Source organism: Salmo salar, chromosome ssa10, assembly GCF_905237065.1.
Source record: "Salmo salar chromosome ssa10, Ssal_v3.1, whole genome shotgun sequence".
NCBI classification, from domain to species: Eukaryota; Metazoa; Chordata; class Actinopteri; order Salmoniformes; family Salmonidae; genus Salmo; species Salmo salar.
Genome location: NC_059451.1, coordinates 111,112,585 through 111,132,248, shown reverse-complemented (window position 1 = coordinate 111,132,248; position 19,664 = coordinate 111,112,585). Strand labels below are relative to the sequence as shown.

Below are 19,664 nucleotides of genomic sequence, written 5' to 3'. Positions count from 1 at the left end.
AGTGACCGAGGGGTGGGGTTAATGTTTCTTAAAAGGTTACAGACAGAATGCTTTGGTTTTTCAGTTGAGGATACACTTGATATGCACATGTCAAAGAGCCAAGGGGATATCCAACAAAGGGGACAGGATATTGATACCTCAGTGATATCAGGAAAGTAAGAGCAAAACCAACCTGCCAGTGGATAGAATGGAGAGCGTTGACATTGAATTCTGGTATTTCTCTTCTCTGTATACAATAGTTACAGCCCTATACATTGGGGCAATTATAACTAAGGCGAGAGGGAGTTGTGATAGGGAATACTGGACCTTTGCACTTTTGGCTCTTGGGGGGCCTCTGTGCTTTTTGGCCCTTCCAGGCTACGGCAGTCTGCTCTTTCTGACCTGCAGCCTCTGGTTGTGCTATGTGGTTCTGGGCAGACGAGTGGACATGCTGACGATGCATGGAAGAGCTGTGCTGATTACAGGTAGGTGATGTGGGTACATGGGTGCCATACACTGACACTAATCATACCAACCACTGTCAACAAAACATGACTGATACTAGTCTATTCATAACATAGTCATGACGTGGGGCCCATTAAATCTTCTGTACAATGTTATTGAATGTGGTTTCAATACTGCTGAGTGCTTTGTGTACTCATGAATGAAGTACACGTGAACATTGGTACAGAATGTCCTGGTGTCCCATTTATTTGTTTCTCTTCAACATGAACAGGCTGTGATACAGGTTTTGGACATGCCCTAGCGAGAAGGATTAGTGACTTGGGAGTGACTGTATTTGCTGGGGTTCTGGATGAGACCAGCCCAGGAGCAGTGGAGCTGAAGAGACTGGAGTCTGAGGGGCTACAAGTCCTTCAATTAGATGTGACAGACGCTGCGCAGATAGAGCGGGCTCACCACTACATTTGCACTCAGGTTGGGGAAGCAGGTAACGTGTTGTTCACTACAAGAACTATAAGGCGCTGAGGACACATAAGGTGCATTTCCACTAAGGATTTACCCCAGTTTTGAGCCCAAAAGGCAGACTTTTCTGTTTCCATCTATGCTTGCCAGCACCCTTGTCTCACTGGGCCATGGCTCCGGCAGCCTGACTCTGACGTGGAACCGAGGCAATGCCTACTCTGTGGACAGTTTATTAGATACACCACCCAGTTAACGAAAATGGTTCAATCCTACAGACAGTAAGTCAAATGGCCATGGCTTGCTATATAAAGCAGGCAGACAGGCATCGAGGCGTTCAGTTCCTCTTCAATTGAACGTTAGAATGGGAAAACGAGTGACCTAAGCGACTCTGAGCGTGGTGCAGTGGTATGATCGTCGGTGCCAGGCACGCCGGTTCCAGTATCTCAAACGGCAAGCCTCCTGGGCTTTTCAGGCACGACAGTGTCTAGGGTTTAACGAGAATGGTGCGAGATACAAAAAACATCCAGTCAGTGGCAGTCTTGTGGGCAAAAACAGCTAGTTGATGAGAGTTCAAAGGAGAAAGGCTAGAATTGTGCAAGCTAACAGGCGGGCCACAAACAGGCAAATAACAGTGCAGTACAACAATGTTGTGCAGAACAGCATCTCAGAACGCACAACCTGTCAGTCTTTGTCACAGATGGGCTATTACAGCAGACGACCACACTGGGTTCCACTCCTATTGTCGTGGAAAATTGTCTTAAGAATAACACTTCTTACAAGAACTTGTAAGTTCAATATAGACTTTAATAGAGTAATAAAGCCGAGCCGGTCCGCGGACAACAACTGCCTTCCTTAGGCCCCGGCTCTGCTTTTATGCATATACAATACATAGGTCCATCCTTTATGTAAATGAAGTAAAACCCCCTATGCGTTCTGCCACCATTTTCTTTCAACCCAATGGATAACGCCCATATCTGCTTTTAGCTCTAACATAGTAGTGGCTGGATAACGCCCATATCTGCTTTTAGCTCTAACATAGTAGTGGCTAGACTCTCCTCATATGGATATGAAAATAATGCCTGCATTGCATGCTTACGCTTGGCATATATTTAGTCATGGCCATACATTCAGCTTGCCTGGCCGTTCCGTGGTTCCTACTTGGGGATGTATGGCCACCTGTTATCTCCACTCAGGGTCAGCTGCCAGTCTCCTCTTTCGCTAGCTAATGTATTTCTATTTTTCTTTCCCTCAGCAAGTCTACCTTTCTCCCACATAAATCCCTCCTCTGGGACTAATTAGTCCCACATCAAACATGATTAAACTAGAGACAATAAGGATGGAAGCAAAATAATAGATACATAATAGACCTGATTAAAGTTAATATTCTTACTATGAATCTGAACAAGGCCTAAGTGAGCAAAAATAAAAGTTACAGACAACATTCCAAATTGAGACACTCTAACATGATTTTCCCCCGCGGACCCCTCTTTAACAGAAATTAAGCATGTATCACTCATTACTGCTAGAAGATTAAGGGCATGGTTCGTAAACACTTGTAACCAGAATACCTTCTGTTACCTAGCGTGTAATAAATGATCCTCATTTTAGGAAGGCAAAACTAGCTTGAATTTAAAAGAAAATGCATACATTTATATATGTATGAAAACCATAAAACAAACATAAAATACAACATACACTTAAGGTCTGTTCAAAGTCATATCAGAATTTACATCATAGGGGCACATTCCTCATTTCCACATATAGGGCAATCCTCTCTTTGGCACATTGCACAGAATAAGGGTTCAGGATGATGGTAATGTCCATCATTGTCCTCTTGGGAGCACCACTTGCAACGCCTGGGTTGCAGACATTTTTTGTGTACATGGACAAGCACCATCTCATCCGAATCGGTGTCTTTGGCATACACAGGAAACCCACCAGGATGCCAATCATGGCACTCATAACCTCCCCCAAGAATTACCCCATGACGACAGTTAGGATTACCAAAAGGGCAATCAAGGGGTCCTCCAACAGCATTGCAAGGTTTTTCATACTTGTCCGTATAATGTCCAGGGTTACCAGGGACAGGATTGATTATGAGAGGTGGATCCAGTATATGTTCCTTAAACTTCTTTCTTGACCCCCTCTTATGTCTAGGGTCTGCTCCATGTACTGACATCTGTTTAACAGTGGTTTTGACCACAAGTGATTTAACAAAGGGCACCACACAGCAAAATACAATGCCCAATGTCACTAGACCTCCACCCATCATAATGGCCAGCCCAGTAAACATAGCACCCCATTTTCCCAAAGCCAGGTCCAACCAATCCCAGGCATGACAATCAAACCCAGCATTCGCCTTTACTTCTGCTCTTAACCCTTTAAGTTTATTCATAGCTAGGGAAAATGTTCCATTAGGTGCAGTGTTGTTGGGAATAAAAGTACAACAAGCATCTCCATACATTACACAAACTCCCCCCTTCTCTGCCAATAGCCAGTTGAGAGCTTCCCTATTCTGCCATGTCATCTGGCTTGTGGCCTTTACCTGTTCTCCTAAGGCTGTCAAGGCAGAGTCAGTATAATTAATAAATCTTTGTTGGTTATAATATATATAATTAATCCACTCTAAGTTCTTATTGGGTGTTACCCACAAAAATATAGATTCAAATCCAGATTTAATCTCATCTCTGGCCTTAATCTCATTGAATCAAGGTACACTCTAGGATCTGATTCATACTCCCTCCTAGTTCTAGTTTTAACATGCTCCTCCTGTGGTGTTTTGATGATGGTAACCTGTTGGACTGCTCTGACTAAAGCACACAATCCAGTCCATTCTTCAGGAAGAACATTCAGAAGTTTTTTTTTCCCACACATCCAAAAGCTATCAGCAATACCTCTATCTTGGGTTTTTAGTAAGAGACGGTGCAACCTGAGTGATGTGGCCACACGAACCCCTCCTATTAGTAATTAATCCTTTCTCATCAAATTTGCGAATCCCCGCAAACTCTAACACCCAGATAGTGTCACATTTAACAGTTGTGTTTCCTACGTTAATCCCACCAATACCATAGTTATAGAAACATTCATATTTTCCCTTAACCACAGTACTTTTGTCTATCTGAGGTCTAGTTAAGTCAGTTTTAATGTTGTATGCAGCACATTCCTTATTAGCCAGTACAGTCTCATTTAACATTGTTTTACCCCTAGTACTACCCAAGGCCATTCTGCATTCAATGTCACACAAGGGAATATGGTACTTTCCCGGTTTACAATTAGCATTTTTCCAATTAGCACAACTGTCAAATGATGCAGGTTCAGGTACTATTAACACTTCAGACAAGGGTGATTTGCTGCACAAGATACAATCGTCCATTCTATGTCTGTCCGCCGTATACCTAGCCCATTTATACCAATCATTCTTTACCGCTTCTTCCAATGTTTTGTCCTTGAGTGGTTCTGGTTCTAACATACTTGCTGTTTCATCCGCGTCGTCCTCTTGAGGTGGACTGTTGGGTTTTGTCAACAAGTTCCAAATGTCTGTAAAGAACCCTCCTGTTTCTGATGCTTTTGGTTTCGTTGTAGGTATAATGGATTTCTCACCCAGAGTAGTAGTTGGTACTCTGGTGGTGACCACTGTGGTGCTTACAGCAGCTGCCACAGTCGTCGTGGTTCTAGTCGTTGTAAGCACCTCTAGATTGGGTGCCGGTTTGAATTCGATTTTCATGGTGGTTGAACTGCTCCCTCCAGTCAGTCCTGTACGTGCCAGTTCAACTATAAATTCTTCTCCTTCAACGGGTTCAATGTTATTTATGCTGAGCACCCATTCATTTTCTTCTTTGATTATTGTTAAGTCACATCCTTTCGGATCCCAAATCACTTCTCCCTTCGTCTGATGATGAGTCCATCCACAGTATGCGACTTCAGGTAGGGGTTTTACCCTGTATAATGCGACCGATTTTTGTTCTCCTGTTTCCGTTATGATCTGAGGTGGGACTGGAATGCTAACCTTGTTTGTCCTACCCGGTTGTTTGGCAGGTTCCTCTCTTTTTTTCCTATTCAATTGTTCATCAAGGGGACCGGGTGAGTGTAAAAGTCCCTTGCCCTTCAGCCCTTGGTACGTCTCCCTCTTCTCTCCTTTGGGAAGTTTCTCCTCCTGTTGTTTTAGTAGTTTCTCCTTCGGCAGCTCCTGTTGGGCTTGTCTCTCCTTCAGTAGCTTCTGTTGGGATATTTTATTCTTCAGTGGCTCCTGTAGGGGTAATTCCTTCTTTAGTTTGTGGATCTCCCTCCTCTGATGCACCTGGCTCCCCATCTGGGTAGGCATCAATTCCAGGGAAGAATTGTTGCCATTCTCTGGGGTGTATGTTGCTTCGGCCACCTCGTAGGGTCCTTCTCTCCTTGGTTGATCCCACTTTCTCCGGAACACCCGAATGTAGACCAGGTCCCCTGGTATTACCTGGCGTGGCCCCTCTGGTCTCTACTCCGGTTCCTTATTTTTCTCCTGTGAATATATAACTTCATGTATCTTGGTTAGGTGCTTTACATATGATTTTAGTTCTGTTTCTAGTATGTCTAAAGAGGGACCTTTGTACAGTCCCCCTAGTGATGGCACAGGCATGGGTCGACCCGTAAGCATTTCATGCGGTGACAAGTGCGTGTTTCTGTTAGTTTCCATGCGACTGCTCATTAGTGCAAGCGGCAAAGCATCTACCCAGTTAAGCCCTGTGGATAGGCAAATATTTTTGTATAAACGCTGCGCCATTGTCTGAGCTGATTTCTGATCTAATACCAAACCTAGGTATTACTTCTTTTGATAAGAATTTTATCACGGTGCTTGCTCCTTGATCAGCCGACGGTACTGCTTATATCCACCTGCTAAACCTGTCTATGATGACTAACATGTATCTTTTACCATATGCAGGTTTTATCATATCTACGTAGTCCATCACAATGTGTCGGAATGGACCTTCTGGGACCGGTATGTGACCTATGGGCGTGGTTATGCCTTTACGTATGTAGTTTTTCGCGCATATTTCACATTTTGACAGGATCTCATCTACTGTTGCCTGTAGATAAGGAGACCAAAAACCTTGTTTTCTGATTTGTCTTACCACCTCCCCCCTTGCACAATGATCTAGATCATGTGCATCATTAATAAGCAAAACCAATAAGGTGGTGGTGGCAAGTATGGCACCATCATGTGTTCTCCATACCCCATGTCTATCAATAGAGGCTCCCCTCTGTATCCAGGTATTTTTGGAATGGAAAATCAATGGATTGTCTGTTCTGTCCCATATTTTTCCTTTAGCTTTCCTCATCATGGGTCCTAGATCTTTTGATGTGAAACCTTGATTCACCAGCAATGTAATGTGAGGGACAGAGTCAGAAACATTAAACCATTTCTGTACAAATTCAGATCCATCTCCGTCCATCACATCCATGGCTGCTCCCTGTTCTCCAATGATTATACATTGGGACATAATTGGTGCTTTTCTACCATTTGCCCCCATAACCCATAACTGTTCTAATAATGGGTCCTGATGAGGGTCAAATTGCATTGTGCAGTGATATTCAGATTTTGCTCTAACGGCTTTAGGTATTTGGGCCTGAATAAATTTACCCCATCTCCTCGCTGTTCTGTCTACATCTGTCTCAATTCCTCCTAACCAATATACGTTGGCCATGACTCCTGTGCTTACCACTGGCAATTGTAGTCCTATTTTTTCTATTATCACCCCGTCGGGGGAACATTTAATTTGTATACCCATTTTGCATAGGGCATCTCTTCCTAAAAGATTAACCGGTGTTTGATCTGATACCAGTATTGGAATTGTGGTTGACTTGCCATCAGCGGTAAGACGAACTGGAGCGGTCATTGGAATCAGCTGCGTATTTCCCGAGAATCCTATTGTTTTGGCATATTTACCAGACATGGGGAGATGAGAGGCATAATTTGAACTCACACATGTGTAAGTGGCTCCAGTATCTATCATCATGGGTATACCTTTATTCTCTATTTGAACCTGCAGCATAGGTTCTTGGTCAGCTCTCGTGATTACTATTGGGAACTGACCCTCCCCTTTAGGATTCTCTGGGCATCCCTAGTACGTCTGATTGGGTCCTGACCATGGGTTCACAGGGCCCGGGGGTGGGTTTTGGCTGCCCTGCCATCCACCAGTAGGGCCCCAGCCATTCTGGTTTCCACTAGCAGGTGGCTGCCAGCCACCGGAGCTGTTGTTTGTTGGTGGACGCCTATTGTAGGTGTTATCCCCTGTCCGATCCTGCCACGGGTTTACGGGACATTCACGTCTGGTGTGTTCTGGTTGGTAGCAACCCCAACACACACCAGGCGGCCCCCGCGGGGTCCTGGGTCGTCTCCTTTGATCCCCCTGTATGTTTTTCTGTTGTCTATTCCCACCATTCCAATTCGGGGGCTGTGTGTACACATTTGCTACTGGCAATGGGGCAGGCACTTGGGTCCGGCCGGGGGTCAACGGTTGCGGCCCTCCTGGGGAAACAGCAGCCATTGTTCCTATCTCGGGCACAGGAGTGGTTACTGAGGCCTGGATCTTCTTCTTCCCTTTGGTCAGTTCTTCCTGCTGCAACTGGGCCAACTTCTCTGGATGTCCTTTCCTTGTTCAGTTTGTTTTTGTTCTTCCCTTCTATGTTTCTCCACAGCGTGAATTACATAGTCAAAGAATTCTTTGTAAGGTTTTGAAGTAAGTCCCACTACGTCCTCCAGTCGGTTCCTCACCGGCTGGGGCCTGGCTTCCACCACTGAGGTCCGGAACATTGTTGTCATCAGTTCATTTTCCTCCGGGTCCTGCTCTGTTTCCATTCTCGATTTTTTCAATTGTCCATGCAGGTATGCAGCCGGGTTTTCTGTAGCTCCAATGGCCTCTCACCTTAGTGCCTTGGGGTCCACTTTTGTTGGGTATGCTGCCCTTAGGGCCCTCCAGACGGCAGGCCTATACCTGTCAAACATCAGTCCATCCCTTGACACCTCCCACTCTGTGCCGTTGATTCCTCCCTCCTGCATGAGGGTTACGAGCATGGCGCATTTCGTGACAAAAGAATTCTAAATATATAGACCCTCTCTGTCTCTCCTAGTTATCGTAATCTGATCCTTTTTCCCTAAGCTGCGGCCCCCTAGGGATCCAGCAGCTCTATGGCATTTTATTCTTTACTAGTGTTTCTACTGCGCTATGCTATCCGATTCGTGAATGCTATAACTTTATATCGCGGTTCGGTATTTTATCTTATTTTATTCTAACTAACTTGGCTTTATTTAACTACTCACTGTAGTTTATATTTTATTCGTATGTTTTTCCTTTACTGCCTACACACTGTGTATGCGTTTACAGCTTTTTATTGTATCCTATGTATTTCCCAGTTTTATCAGTTTAACATACTTTATTATATCAATGTTCTACTTTTACATATAGCTTTCCTTATTCGTTATCTATTGGTTTTGTCCCCTTTTCCCCAACGAGAGTTTAACCTCTATGGGCTAGGTGGGACGCTTGCGTCCCACCTACTCAACAGCCAGTGTAATCCCGTGGCGCGTTATTCAAATACCTCAAAAATGCAAAAACTAAAATTTTTCAAACATATGACTATTTTACAGCTATTTAAAGACAAGACTCTCGTTAATCTAACCACACTGTCCGATTTCAAAAAGGCTTTACAACGAAAGCAAAACATTAGATTATGTCAGCAGAGTACCTAGCCAGAAATAATCAGACACCCATTTTTCAAGCTAGCATATAATGTCACAAAAACCCAGAAGACAGCTAAATGCAGCACTAACCTTTGATGATCTTCATCAGATGACACACCTAGGACATTATGTTATACAATACATGCATGTTTTGTTCAATCAAGTTCATATTTATATCAAAAACCAGCTTTTTACATTAGCATGTGACGTTCAGAACTAGCATACCCCCCGCAAACTTCCGGTGAATTTACTAAATTACTCACGATAAACGTTCACAAAAAGCATAACAATTATTTTAAGAATTATAGATACAGAACTCCTCTATGCACTCGATATGTCCGATTTTAAAATAGCTTTTTGGTGAAAGCACATTTTGCAATATTCTAAGTAGATAGCCCGGCATCACAGGGCTAGCTATTTAGACACCCAGCAAGTTTAGCACTCACCAAAGTCAGATTTACTATAAGAAACATTTTATTACCTTTGGTGTTCTTCGTCAGAATGCACTCCCAGGACTTCTACTTCAATAACAAATGTTGGTTTGGTCCCAAATAATCCATAGTTATATCCAAATAGCGGCGTTTTGTTCGTGCGTTCAAGACACTATCCGAAAGGGTAAATAAGGGTTACGAGCATGGCGCATTTCGTGACAAAAGAATTCTAAATATTCCATTACCGTACTTCGAAGCATGTCAACCGCTGTTTAAAATCCATTTTTATGCCATTTTTCTCGTAAAAAAGCGATAATATTCCGACCGGGAATCTGCATTTAGGTAAACAGACGAAAGAAAATAAAGCATGGGGTCGACTCGGGCACGCGCCTAAGCCCATAGTACTCTGATCGGCCACTTGCCAAAAGCGATAATGTGTTTCAGCCAGAGGCTGCCTCGATATCGTTCAGCTTTTTCCCGGGCTCTGAGAGCCTATGGGAGCCGTAGGAAGTGTCACGTTAGAGCAAAGATCCTCAGTCTTCAATAAAAAGAGCCAAGATGAACAACAACTTGTCAGACAGGCCACTTCCCATATAGAATCCTCTCAGGTTTTTGCCTGCCATATGAGTTTATGTTATACTCACAGACACCATTCAAACAGTTTTAGAAACTTTAGGGTTTTTCTATCCAAAGCCAAAAATTATATGCATATTCTAGTTACTGGGCAGGAGTAGTAACCAGATTAAATCGGGTACGTTTTTTATCCGGCCGTGTCAATACTGCCCCCTAGCCCTAACAGGTTAACCCCACTCTCCCTCCTATATCATATATCAAGCGGCTGTCACAGCGGAGCCTCACAGTTCCTTCTATGTCCCAAAATAGCGCACACACACACACACACACACACACACACACACACACACACACACACAATATTTCTTCTTCTTGCTCCACACTTCTGGCTCGCTTCTGATATACTTCCTCAACCTGGAGAAACTTTCACTCATTCAGTCTTTTATTTGCATTCATACAATCTTTATTCACATTCGTTCATTCACACCTCGCCTTTCCTAAAGCGACCTATAAACCTGTCTATTCCTGATACACTTCCTCAACACAGGATAACTTTGTATTCATAGGATTTTTGTAGTATGTCGGAAATTCTGCTTAATCGAGTCAGCTTCCCTTCACACTGTTTGCCCCCCCTCGTACTGTCCTCTGTTCCTCAGAGCAGCTACGCGGTGGACCCTACTGATCTTCCGGCGCCGTTAGCAAAGCGGAGCGTTATTATCTGTAGGACTAATTTTTTGCAGTTACCATTCGCTTACCTAAGTCGAATCTCTCCTGCACCCTATCTGTTCACTGCATACAGATCCTCGTTCCTCGAGCGATTTCGTGAACAGCCCACCCAATTAAGCCTTCTAATTTTCTCCTAGGCGCGATTGTGTAGGATTTCTATCTATTTATTTATGTAGCTCTTTTAACCTAGCAGAGCCACATAGCCAAATAGCCTGTCCAAGCAGTCCTTTGCTAATTTTTTATTTTTTAATTTTTTTAATTAATTTTTTCTTAGCGTAAACACAGGATTTATTATCTATATATTTATTTGTTCTGACCACACGCACGCAGTAGCAGTAGCCCCACACTAGGTCAGGCAGTTCAGTCAAAAGAGAGCAAACGCACACACTTCCCTGGCCACACATGGTCCCCAGATGAGTGGTCTCGCGAGAGGAGCAACCCGAATCACACACCCAACACGAATCGCCTGATCAGGTTGATTGGGCTGTGTTCACACACATCCCAAAACAGGTCCTGAAACAGTCGAACTCGGCCAAGTAGAATCAGACGGGACAACCCCACCCAACCAAACATGTGGGTTCGTTAGAATGGTCCAATCAGCGCAAGCGCAAGCCCTCCCTGCTAAACACCCAACACCAGCAGGTTCACAACTTACTACGCATGTAATCCTAACAAAATGTACATATATATTATATTTAACAATCCCCCAATTTATGCATGCATGCAGTTTTATTGAATTCACAAGTTCTTCCAGTACTACTGGGTTTTTAGGAGTTCTTTAAATAGAGAGACCTACGTGGCGTCCCCTTCGTTGAGACTGAATCTCTGAAGCAATCTACACAAACATTTCAACTATTGTAAGAACAAGCTTACCTTATTATAGTTGGGTGGCCACCTGTTTGCGAGACTGTCCAGAGAAACCGTCACCAACCAAAAACACCGTTATCTGAGGTCTCTTCAGACTCCTGGCAAGCTCGCCAAAATATGTCGTGGAAAATTGTCTTAAGAATAACACTTCTTACAAGAACTTGTAAGTTCAATATAGACTTTAATACAGAGTAATAAAGCCGAGCCGGTCCGCGGACAACAACTGCCTTCCTTAGGCCCCGGCTCTGCTTTTATGCATATACAATACATAGGTCCATCCTTTATGTAAATGAAGTAAAACCCCCTATGCGTTCTGCCACCATTTTCTTTCAACCCAATGGATAACGCCCATATCTGCTTTTAGCTCTAACATAGTAGTGGCTGGATAACGCCCATATCTGCTTTTAGCTCTAACATAGTAGTGGCTAGACTCTCCTCATATGGATATGAAAATAATGCCTGCATTGCATGCTTACGCTTGGCATATATTTAGTCATGGCCATACATTCAGCTTGCCTGGCCGTTCCGTGGTTCCTACTTGGGGATGTATGGCCACCTGTTATCTCCACTCAGGGTCAGCTGCCAGTCTCCTCTTTCGCTAGCTAATGTATTTCTATTTTTCTTTCCCTCAGCAAGTCTACCTTTCTCCCACACTATCAGCTAAAAATAACAAGCAGCAGCACTAGTGGGCACGTGATCACCAACACTAGGCAATTGAGGAGTGGAAAAACATTGCCTGGTCATGACGAATCCTGGTTCCTGTTGTCATTCTGATGGCAGAGTCCATGGCCCCATCCTACCTGGTGTCAACGGTACAGGCTGGTGGCGGTGGTATAGGGAATGTTTTCCTGCCACACGTTAGGTCCCTTGATACCAATTAAGCAACGCTTGAATGCCACAGCGTATCTGGATATTGTTGTTGACCCGATGCATCCCTTCATGGCTACAGGCCACTGACTGTACGTAACAATGGCTAACTGAACTTTAACACCTTCTCATAAAGAAAGTCTTGCATGATGCAGAGGTTGCTGATCTGCCCGCCACAAGTCTTTAGTGTCACACTCCTAATGGAAACACCATAACATTAAAGCTTACATTAACATAAAACACTGGTGACGCACTACTTTGGGGGTAAGTCTCAGTGGAAAAGCACCAATAGATGTCATTGGAAAAGGCATCAAACTTAACATATAAGGAGAAAGAAGTGATCCTTTTCTGATCAAAATAATGCTATAATGCACATGACATGGAATGTCTCAAGTCCACACTCCCTTTGACTCTCAGGTCTTTGGGGGATTGTGAATAATGCAGGAGTCCTGGGCTATGTGGCAGATGGAGAGATTCTTCCTGTGAGAGTATACAGGAACTGCTTGGCAGTGAACTTCCTTGCTGCAGTAGAGGTCTCTCAGGTGTTTCTTCCACTGCTCCGACACTCCAGAGGCAGGCTAGTCAACGTCTGCAGTATGGCAGGTAACATATCTGGAATGTTTATTGGTTCTTGTCAAAACAAAAGGGTTAGGGTTGACCTTGAGCAGTCACTCGCAAGTTATACTGGCTACTATCCCACTTATGACACCAATGCAATTTCAAAGCAAGTATTGCTTGCCAAGCAATTTCGAAGCAAGTACAGTTGGCCAAGAACCCCCACTACTACTCAGACAGCCTTTATTAGGTGAGGAAACTGTAAATATAACTAATCTTGTACCCGTAGCCAGCTTGACTTGCGACTGTGCTCAAGGTTAATCCTAACCATTTCCTGATGATAAACCTAAAATCTGTTTGTGCAGGTGATGTGCCCGTTCCTGGGTTTGTTGCCTATGGAGCATCCAAAGCAGCCCTGAACACCTTCTCTGGAGTGATGAGACTAGAGTTGGCCAGATGGGGCGTCAACGTATCCATAATTCAACCTGCAGGCTTCAGGACAAGTATGTATAATAAATAATGATTATTCAGTTAAATGACAGTTTAAAATGAAAATGCTATGACCTGAGACAGCGAAGAAGTTCAGCACCGCTCTTCAGCGCTTAGTTGTTGAGGAAATTGACCCTCTACTGCTGTTTACTTTGTGTATTGCTGAGTCTACTGTACCTTTCAATAAACATTGTTTTCCCCCTTTTGATTTTCTAACTCAACAAACGGACTTGTCTATCATTTGGTTGAAAACGCAGATATCTTCGGTAGCAGTGATGACTGGAGCAGCTACCAAGAGGAGATCTTCACCTCTCTATCCCAGGATGTCCGGAAGGACTACGGCGAGGCCTACATCTCCTCTCTCCAGACCCGCTTTGCCAAGATGGCCGACATGTCCTCAGAGGACCTGCGTCCCGTGCTAGATGACATGTGCCACGCCCTGATGTCAGTGGCCCCCAGACCCGTCTACTCCCCTGGCCAGTCTGCCTGGCTCATTCCCTGCCTCCACCGCCTTTGTCCCACACGGTTCTATGACATCATTATTACAAGTCTGTTTCAGTTCAATAGCAGTCTGCCAGCTGGGCTCCAGGCAGGAGGCTCGAAGACTTGATAACTGATATGTGACGTCGGGCTATTCTTTCCCAAGGTTGTTTACGCGAATGCTTCCATAGATTAGTATCTCTCCATCTTCCCTCATGCTTGGATGGCATTGAAATGTGACTGTTGGCTTTGTACTTTTTTGGCAGCTTCATAAGCAAGGCTATTGAAAACCCTTGTTATTGTTTGAATTTAGTATGTTTTGTCAATTTCTCACAGAAAACAAGACAAGCCACCACATTGGGTAACAGTTTTAATTAAACTATACCCTTGTCCATGGTACAAGGATGTGGGATTCATTTCCTGTGTTCATAACCCTCAATGCATCTTGAAGAAATAGACTTTTAAAAAGAGGATATATAACATCCATTCAACTTTAAAATATATGCCTGTAACATCTATGGAAGTTACCTACGGTTCATGAAAACAGCAGTTAAAATAAAAATTGTTGCACATAAAAACATTGTACAGTCCTGACATACTTCATTTAAATAAAAAGCATGCCCTCAGTCCTGAGGCTTCAAAAAAGCCTTTTTTGTTTGTGTCTCAATTGCGTTTTGATTAACATCCTTAATCGCAGACCTCTCCCGCTTCTTAGCAAACTTCTTCTTCATGCTTCCCACTAAGCTCTCGTACCTACAAGGTAGAGAGAAAAGTTAATCAGACGGCGATGTAACAAAACAGTTTGAAATCATGTCAAAATAAAACTTGAGTTGTTTCCTACCTTCTAGCCATGTCTTCATCTGTGATATCAGTCTCCATTCTGCTAATTTCCTCCTCTTCCAACTCTTCCTCATTTGGAGCATTCATCACGATCATTAGTTTCTGGATGGAGAAAATACATTTACACCAATGAAACAGTCACATTACATTTAAATGTATCTAGTCTTACTTTGATAAACCTTGAGGTGTGATTGTAAATGAATAAGTACCTCTACATCTGTATTGAACCCCTTGAATGACATTCTTCCATACTTCAGGTCTTCACAGGGCCCAAAACTTCTTTCTTCTATGATGAAATTCCTAACCAAAGACAGGAAGAACAATATAAAATATGCCAACCTTTGAGCCGAGGACACTAGAGAGAAGACTCATCTATCTCCAATGTCCGATGGTATGTTGCTGGACATTAGAAAAGGATGGCAGTTGTGTGTCCTCAAACTAGTCTACATCCTTATGTAATTACTCCAATATGTGCAGGTGGACAGTGAAAGGGGTCATACTCTTTAGCTTTGAGTTCTGGCAGGTCCAGATACCAATGCTCATCACTGATGATCCTCCTCTCCTCTTCTTCCAGTTGCTTCTTTGTATCTGCATCCAGGCCTCTTTGCATGAACTAGTAGACAGAATGACAATTGTAGAAGTACAGTACAAGACGTGCAGGACCTTCTCTACACTGCATCAGAGTTTGAGACATTGCTGAGGAACTTCAACAGTGTGTCTTATGAATCACTTACAAATTAAATGGTATTGGAGAGAACCCATAGCCATAGGTCTGAACTAGCTACACAACAAGATTAATCCAGTTAATTAACGAAAAGTGTGTTGACAAAGATGTCCCAGCTGACAAACCAAGCACATTAGCCAACAAAGCTAGCCTGGTTGCTCAAGCCAAGTTAGCTAGGTTACTTGGCTAGCTAGCTAGATCGTATATGGTTTTAGTTGGATGCCACTTTTACCATCCATCAACAGCTCTATCCGTCTCTGAGGTTTAGAAACGTGCCTACTAGCAGGGGCAACATTCCTAGCGGCTAGTATGATAACTAACTACTGTAGTTAGCATGCATTTCTTACCTTCATTCGCAAGAGGTTTTTGGAGAGTTTCGCGTTGTCATTTGCCATTTCAATTGGAGATTCTTGTGACGTTACTGTTGACACTAAACTATATGTCCGTCTTCTGAGTGACTGCAATAGGTTTGTTTTTCAGTAAACTGTGACTTTTAATCCTAAATGTTCCACGAGCTCGTTTCCACGCCGTGTGGTATAAAACTCAGACTCGACCAATCGATCGAAGATTCATCTCTCTGCAGCGCTCAGATTGGAGAGGAAGTTACCACTAGACACTGTTCTACGATCATTTTTGCATGTTACTCCCTCACGGTAAAGGGTAGGATTTGGGATAGGTAATCTGATCGTAGAGCTGTAGCTATAAGGCTGGGTAACTAACTTCAGTGGATGAAAGCATTCTTGAGGGATGTGGATTTCAGTAGTTATTATTACTGATTTAAAAACTATATTTAACCACCTAAATAATTGTATGGGCACAGCCAAAAACAGATATGAATAAATAGTAGTGGAAATATTCAATAACATAAAATGTAATAGATAGCTAAAATATAGACTGAAGTCTATTTTGTTTATATATTAAGCAGCTGTATTGTTTTCCTTCAGCTTCAGTGATGTTAAACTCCTGTGTGGCTCAGATGGTAGAGCATGGCTCTTGCAGCGCCAGGGTTGTGGGTATGATTCCCACGGGGGACCAGTACAGGGAAAAAGCACAAAAGTATATCCACTCACAATTGTAAGTCTGCTAAATTACTATAATGTACATTTTGGAAACGCACCTACCTCCAGTCTACTGAGTTCTGTCTAGAAGGGATACAACTTTTGTCAAAATTGAATTTTTGTAGCAGGTTTAGGAGAACAGGATAATTAGGTTAAGGTTAGTTAAAGGGTTAGGGTTAGCTAAAATGCATAACAAAAAAACTTTTGATCAGTCTACCTCCAAGAGTGGCGTTTGAGCAGAGAAGAAGAGGAAGGTTCGGATCCAGAAGAAGGCAGAAGTGGTTGATCAGTTAGAATGAAGCAGAGTGTCGAGTTGTTTGATTTCAAACAACAATATATATATATATATATAATTGCAATATATATATATATATATATATCGTTCAAAAGTTTGGGCACATTTTTTTGTCCATTAAAATAACATCAAATTGATCAGAAATACAGTGTAGACATTGTTAACGTTGTAAATAACTATTGTAGCTGGGAACGGCTGATTTTTAATGGGATATCTACAGACGTACAGAGGCCCATTATCAGATTATCAGAAACCATCACTCCTGTGTTCCAATGGCACGTTGTGTTAGCTAATCCAAGTTTATCATTTTAAAAGGCTAATTGATCATTATAAACCCTTTTTCAATTATGTGCTGATTTTTGTGCTGATTAAAGAAGCAATACAACTGGCCTTCTTTAGACTAGTTGAGTATCTGGAGCATCAGCATTTGTGGGTTCGATTACAGGCTAAAAATGACCAGAAACAAATAACTTTCTTCTGAAACTCGCCAGTCTATTCTTGTTCTGAGAAATTAAGGCTATTCCATGCGAGAAATTGCCAAGAAACTGAAGATCTCGTACAACGCTGTGTGCTACTCCCTTCACAGAACAGTGCAAACTGGCTCTAACCAGAATAGAAAGAGGAGTGGGAGGCCCCGGTGCACAACTGAGCAAGAGGACAAGTACATTAGGGTGTCTAGTTTGAGAAACAGACACCTCACAAGTCCTCAACCGGCAGCTTCATTAAATAGTACCCGCAAAACACCAGTCTCAACGTCAACAGTGAAGAGGCGACTCCGGAATGAAAGTTTCTTCAAGTTCAGTCACAAAAACCATCAAGCGCTAGAGTTACCAGCCTCAGAAATTTCAGCCCAAATCAATGTTTCACAGAGTTCAAGTAACAGACACAGAAGAGACTTGCTTGGACCAAGAAACACGAGCAATGGACATTAGACCGGTTGAAATCTGTCTTTTCGTCTGATTTGGTTCCAACCGCTGTGTCTTTGTGAGACACAAAATCGGTGAACGGATAATGTCTGCATGTGTGGTTCCCAAGGTGAAGCATGGAGGAGGTGTGATGGGTGCTTTGCTGGTGACACTGTCTGGGATTTATTTAGAATTCAAGGCACACTTAACCAGCATGACTACCACAGCATTCTGCAACGATACGCCATCCCATCTGGTTTGAGCTTAGTGGGACTATCATTTGTTTTTCAACAGGACAATGACCCAAAACACACCTCCAGGCTGTATAAGGGCTATTTGACCAAGAAGGAGAGTGATGAGTGCTGCATCAGATGACCTGGTCTCCGCAATCACCCAACCTCTACCCAATTGAGATGGTTAGGGATGAGTTGGACCGCAGAGTGAAGGAAAAGCAGCCAACAAGTGCTCAGCATATGTGGGAACTCCTTCAAGATTATTGGTAAAGCATTCCAGGTGAAGCTGGTTGAGAGAATGCCAAAAGTGTGCAAAGCTGTCATCAAGCCAAAGGGTGGCTACATTGAAGATTTGTATAACACTTTTTTGGTTACTACATTATTCCATATGTGTTATTTCATAGTGTTGATGTCTTCACTATTATTCTACAATGTAGAAAATAGTAAAAATAATGAAAAACCCTTGACTGAGTAGGTGTGTCCAAAGTTTTGACTGATACTGTATCATTTTTTGGGGGGGTCGTTTTTTAGTAGTTCAGTTTTTTTGGGGAATCCTGTTTCCATCCCGCATAGTAGGTGGCAGGATGCACATAAAATTGTGTACTTGCCATTATAAATTGGGTGGTTCGAGCCCTGAATGCTGTTTGGCTGACAGCCGTTGTATATCAGACCATATACCACGGATACGACAAAACATTTATTTGTACTGCTCTAATTACGTCGATGAGCAGTTTATAATAGCAATAAGGCACCTCCGGGGTTTGTGGTGTATGGCCAATATACCACGACTAATGGCTGTATCCAGGCACTCTGCATTGCGTCGTGCATAAGAAAAGCTCTTAGCCGTGGTATATTGGTCATATACCACACCCCTTCGTGCCTTATTGCTTAAACATACCATAGAAGAAGAGGAGGAGCACAGAGAAAACCCATGCCAAGAGGACCTACACCCAGACCACAGCATCACCAGCCACACCCCAACCAGCTAAGACCACCCCAAGCAAACCCTGGCCACACTCTATATAGGCCCCCCCATATCAGACCTATGCCCCTTCTGCCCACCTCATGCCCCCCGCCCCTGCGACAAGGGCCTCAACATGACAGTAGGAGATAAGCCCAGGCCGTGAGCAGAGCAACAGGCCCAACCCCCACTATTATACCCGCCCAAGCCCCATCCTGCGACCTAAGAGGTATGTATCAGATGCTCAACATACTCTGCTCACACCTACTGTGATGGTCTGAGCCTAAACCACACATAAACAACACTAGACACTTTGGAACACAAAGCTTTTACTATCTCATCCTGAAATATACAAGGTTTGAGGTCATCTGCCTTTGCCCTAAAGAGCAGGAACCCAGACTTCATCAAAGAAATTGGAAAAACAGACATTGTCATCCTACAAGAAACATGGTGGACCCACTGGTTTCCCTCTAGGTTACAGAGAGCTGGTAGTCCCATCCACCAAATTACCAGGTGTGAAACAGGGAAGAGACTCAGGGGGTATTCTAATTTGGTATAGAGCAGACCTAACCCACTCTATTCAATTAGTCAAAACAGGAACATTTTACATCTGGCTAGAAATTAATAAGGAAATTACCTCAACAGAGAAAAATGTCCTCATAAATGCTACCTATATCCCCCCAATAGAATCCCCATAATTTAACGATGACAGCTTCACCATCCTACAATTTCCAGGCCCAGGGACATGTACTAGTCTGTGGTGACCTAAATGCCAGAACTGGACAAGAACCTGACACTTTCAGCACACAGGGGGACAAACACCTATCTGGAGTTGACAACATTCCCTCCTCCATAATCCCCCCTAGACACAACTACGACAACATCAAATCAAATGTATTTATAAAGCCCTTACATCAGTTGATATCTCAAAGTGCTGTACAGAAACCCAGCCTAAAACTCCAAACAGCAAGCAACGCAGGTGTAGAAGCACAGTGGCTAGGAAAAACTCCCTAGAAAGGCCAGAACCCAGGAAGAAACCT

General features: G+C 43.2%; 2 protein-coding genes and 1 long non-coding RNA gene across 4 annotated transcripts; 1 reads left to right on the top strand and 2 right to left on the bottom strand.

The window, feature by feature from the left end:
* Positions 1 to 42: 42 nt before the first annotated feature.
* Positions 43 to 14,256, top strand: hsd17b2 (hydroxysteroid (17-beta) dehydrogenase 2). 2 transcript variants are annotated; one of them, XM_014125590.2, is made up of 5 exons: positions 43 to 464; positions 716 to 928; positions 12,529 to 12,687; positions 13,005 to 13,142; positions 13,386 to 14,256. In XM_014125590.2, the coding sequence occupies exons 1-5, from the start codon at positions 188 to 190 to the stop codon at positions 13,736 to 13,738; spliced, it is 1,140 nt and encodes a 379-aa protein (XP_013981065.1). In that variant the 5' UTR covers positions 43 to 187; the 3' UTR covers positions 13,739 to 14,256. The 2 variants fall into 2 exon arrangements, with proteins under 2 accessions (XP_013981065.1, XP_013981064.1); XM_014125589.2 differs by having other exon boundaries at positions 45 to 464; positions 12,502 to 12,687.
* Positions 1,690 to 12,503, bottom strand: LOC123724514 (uncharacterized). Its single transcript, XR_006757092.1, has 2 exons — positions 11,859 to 12,503; positions 1,690 to 2,164 (listed from the first exon to the last, which is right to left on the bottom strand). It is a non-coding gene; the product is annotated as an uncharacterized lncRNA (long non-coding RNA).
* Positions 13,968 to 15,728, bottom strand: mphosph6 (M-phase phosphoprotein 6). The gene is given in 5 exon segments (NM_001141378.1): positions 13,968 to 14,361; positions 14,450 to 14,550; positions 14,658 to 14,748; positions 14,949 to 15,061; positions 15,520 to 15,728. Coding segments are annotated over 5 exon segments (483 nt in total). The 5' UTR covers positions 15,568 to 15,728; the 3' UTR covers positions 13,968 to 14,231.
* Between the last annotated feature and the right edge of the window lie 3,936 nt (positions 15,729 to 19,664).